Below are 1,637 nucleotides of genomic sequence, written 5' to 3' on the forward strand. Positions count from 1 at the left end.
CCTATAAGAAACTTCTTTCTCCTTTCTAGCTTTCATTTCACGTGGAATTTTGTTCACATACGCCCAACAGAAACCATTCATTATACGTTCCACTAAGGCATCACTAAGAATTAGTACGCAAGTAGTGTTATTGAGACGCATCACTATTTTGTCACCTTCCACTAATTCATATTTTGTTCCCCATTTTGACTTAATAAATTTCCTCATCATAGTTTCCACTTAAACCCCAAAAGGCAAATGCCCTCGTTTTTTGGCTTTTTAAGATTCATCTCAACGGTTCACATGCAAAAAGGAAATTGGGAGGAAAGATTTGGAAAAGATATTATGTAAACCGCGTTATATGTACTACTTTTTTTTTTGGGTGTAAATATGTACTACTTACTAATTAAATAGTGTTGCATGTCTTCCATGAAATTCAGTTTCTTGATACCTTTTTGACTTTGTATGAAATTGATTAATGCCGCAACAAAAAGAAAATTACAAACTGCCTTTTTTGCCATATTTTGTTTGTGCCCATATGTCCGTAATAAGCATGTATAAATGGAGCCCTAAGCAGCTCTGTTTGCAGCAAAACCTAGGAATTATTAGAACTGTGGAACATATATAGTAAGATTAATAAGATTATAAGTTCTTGTAGCCATGGCTGGCCCTTTCTTTCGTTTATTTTTGGCTTTTCTTTGCTTTTCTCATGCCATCCCAATCACAAGTAAGTTAATCTTTCAACAATCTCAATTAGCTTAACTTCTTTATTTTATTGATCAATGATTATATATTTATGAACCATGATTTTTATTTACAGGGAGTAGAAGTCTGCTAGTGGACATATCTCAAGAACATAATGTGTTGGAGAATACCCATATGGTACTTAAATCTCCATCTTTTGCCTATAGAAATTAAAGCTCTTATATTTTCCTTTTGCATTTGGAATCAGTCTGATGGAAACTTATTTTTTTTAATTTTAAAATTGTTAGGCAAATATGGAGAAGAGATTGGAAGTAGAAGAAAGAATAAGAAGAGTACTAGAGGCAGAGGCAGAGATCAATGATTATCCAGGTTCTGGGGCGAATAATCGCCACACACCAAGACCACAACTTGGGAGAGGCTGTGTCGAATGCTAAGTTTATTATACATAGATATATGCATGTTTCAGATATTTACTGCATAGGATCGGAGTACTGTGTTAATAAAAGATGTAACTAATTAGCGAGACCATTTTGGCTCATATTTTGAATAGCTAAAGGAGTTCATATAAGAAAAGTTGTTATGGAGTACATCTTCTTAGAGAGGAGTAGCTGAACTATATATATTGTGTGGACTTCTACTACTACTATATATGTTCGTTGGTGAGTTATGGCAATTCAAGTCTGTTCTCTAGATCTATATATGGAATGATATACAATGCAAGTTATTAGGAAACTATAGGTCATTGCTTGTGTTTTCATTTGCTTTCCGATGCCAATCACAAGTCCTAAGTCTCATGACCTGAAAGAAGGAAGGAGAAACAATATATATATTGGATAATCTAACGTGATTTACCTATTAAAAACGACAGTTAACTCCATATACTTTTAAAGTATTTATTTTACATTCTATACCTACTTTATAAAACTTTATTTACTTCTTAAATCTTTACTATC

General features: G+C 33.0%; 1 protein-coding gene across 1 annotated transcript; it reads left to right on the forward strand.

Moving 5' to 3' along the window:
* Window positions 466-1,374, forward strand: LOC109224662. Its single transcript, XM_019389196.1, has 3 exons — window positions 466-706; window positions 800-861; window positions 972-1,374. The coding sequence occupies exons 1-3, from the start codon at window positions 640-642 to the stop codon at window positions 1,116-1,118; spliced, it is 276 nt and encodes a 91-aa protein (XP_019244741.1). The 5' UTR covers window positions 466-639; the 3' UTR covers window positions 1,119-1,374.

Source organism: Nicotiana attenuata, chromosome 3 (genome assembly GCF_001879085.1).
Source record: "Nicotiana attenuata strain UT chromosome 3, NIATTr2, whole genome shotgun sequence".
Taxonomy (NCBI): Eukaryota; Viridiplantae; Streptophyta; class Magnoliopsida; order Solanales; family Solanaceae; genus Nicotiana; species Nicotiana attenuata.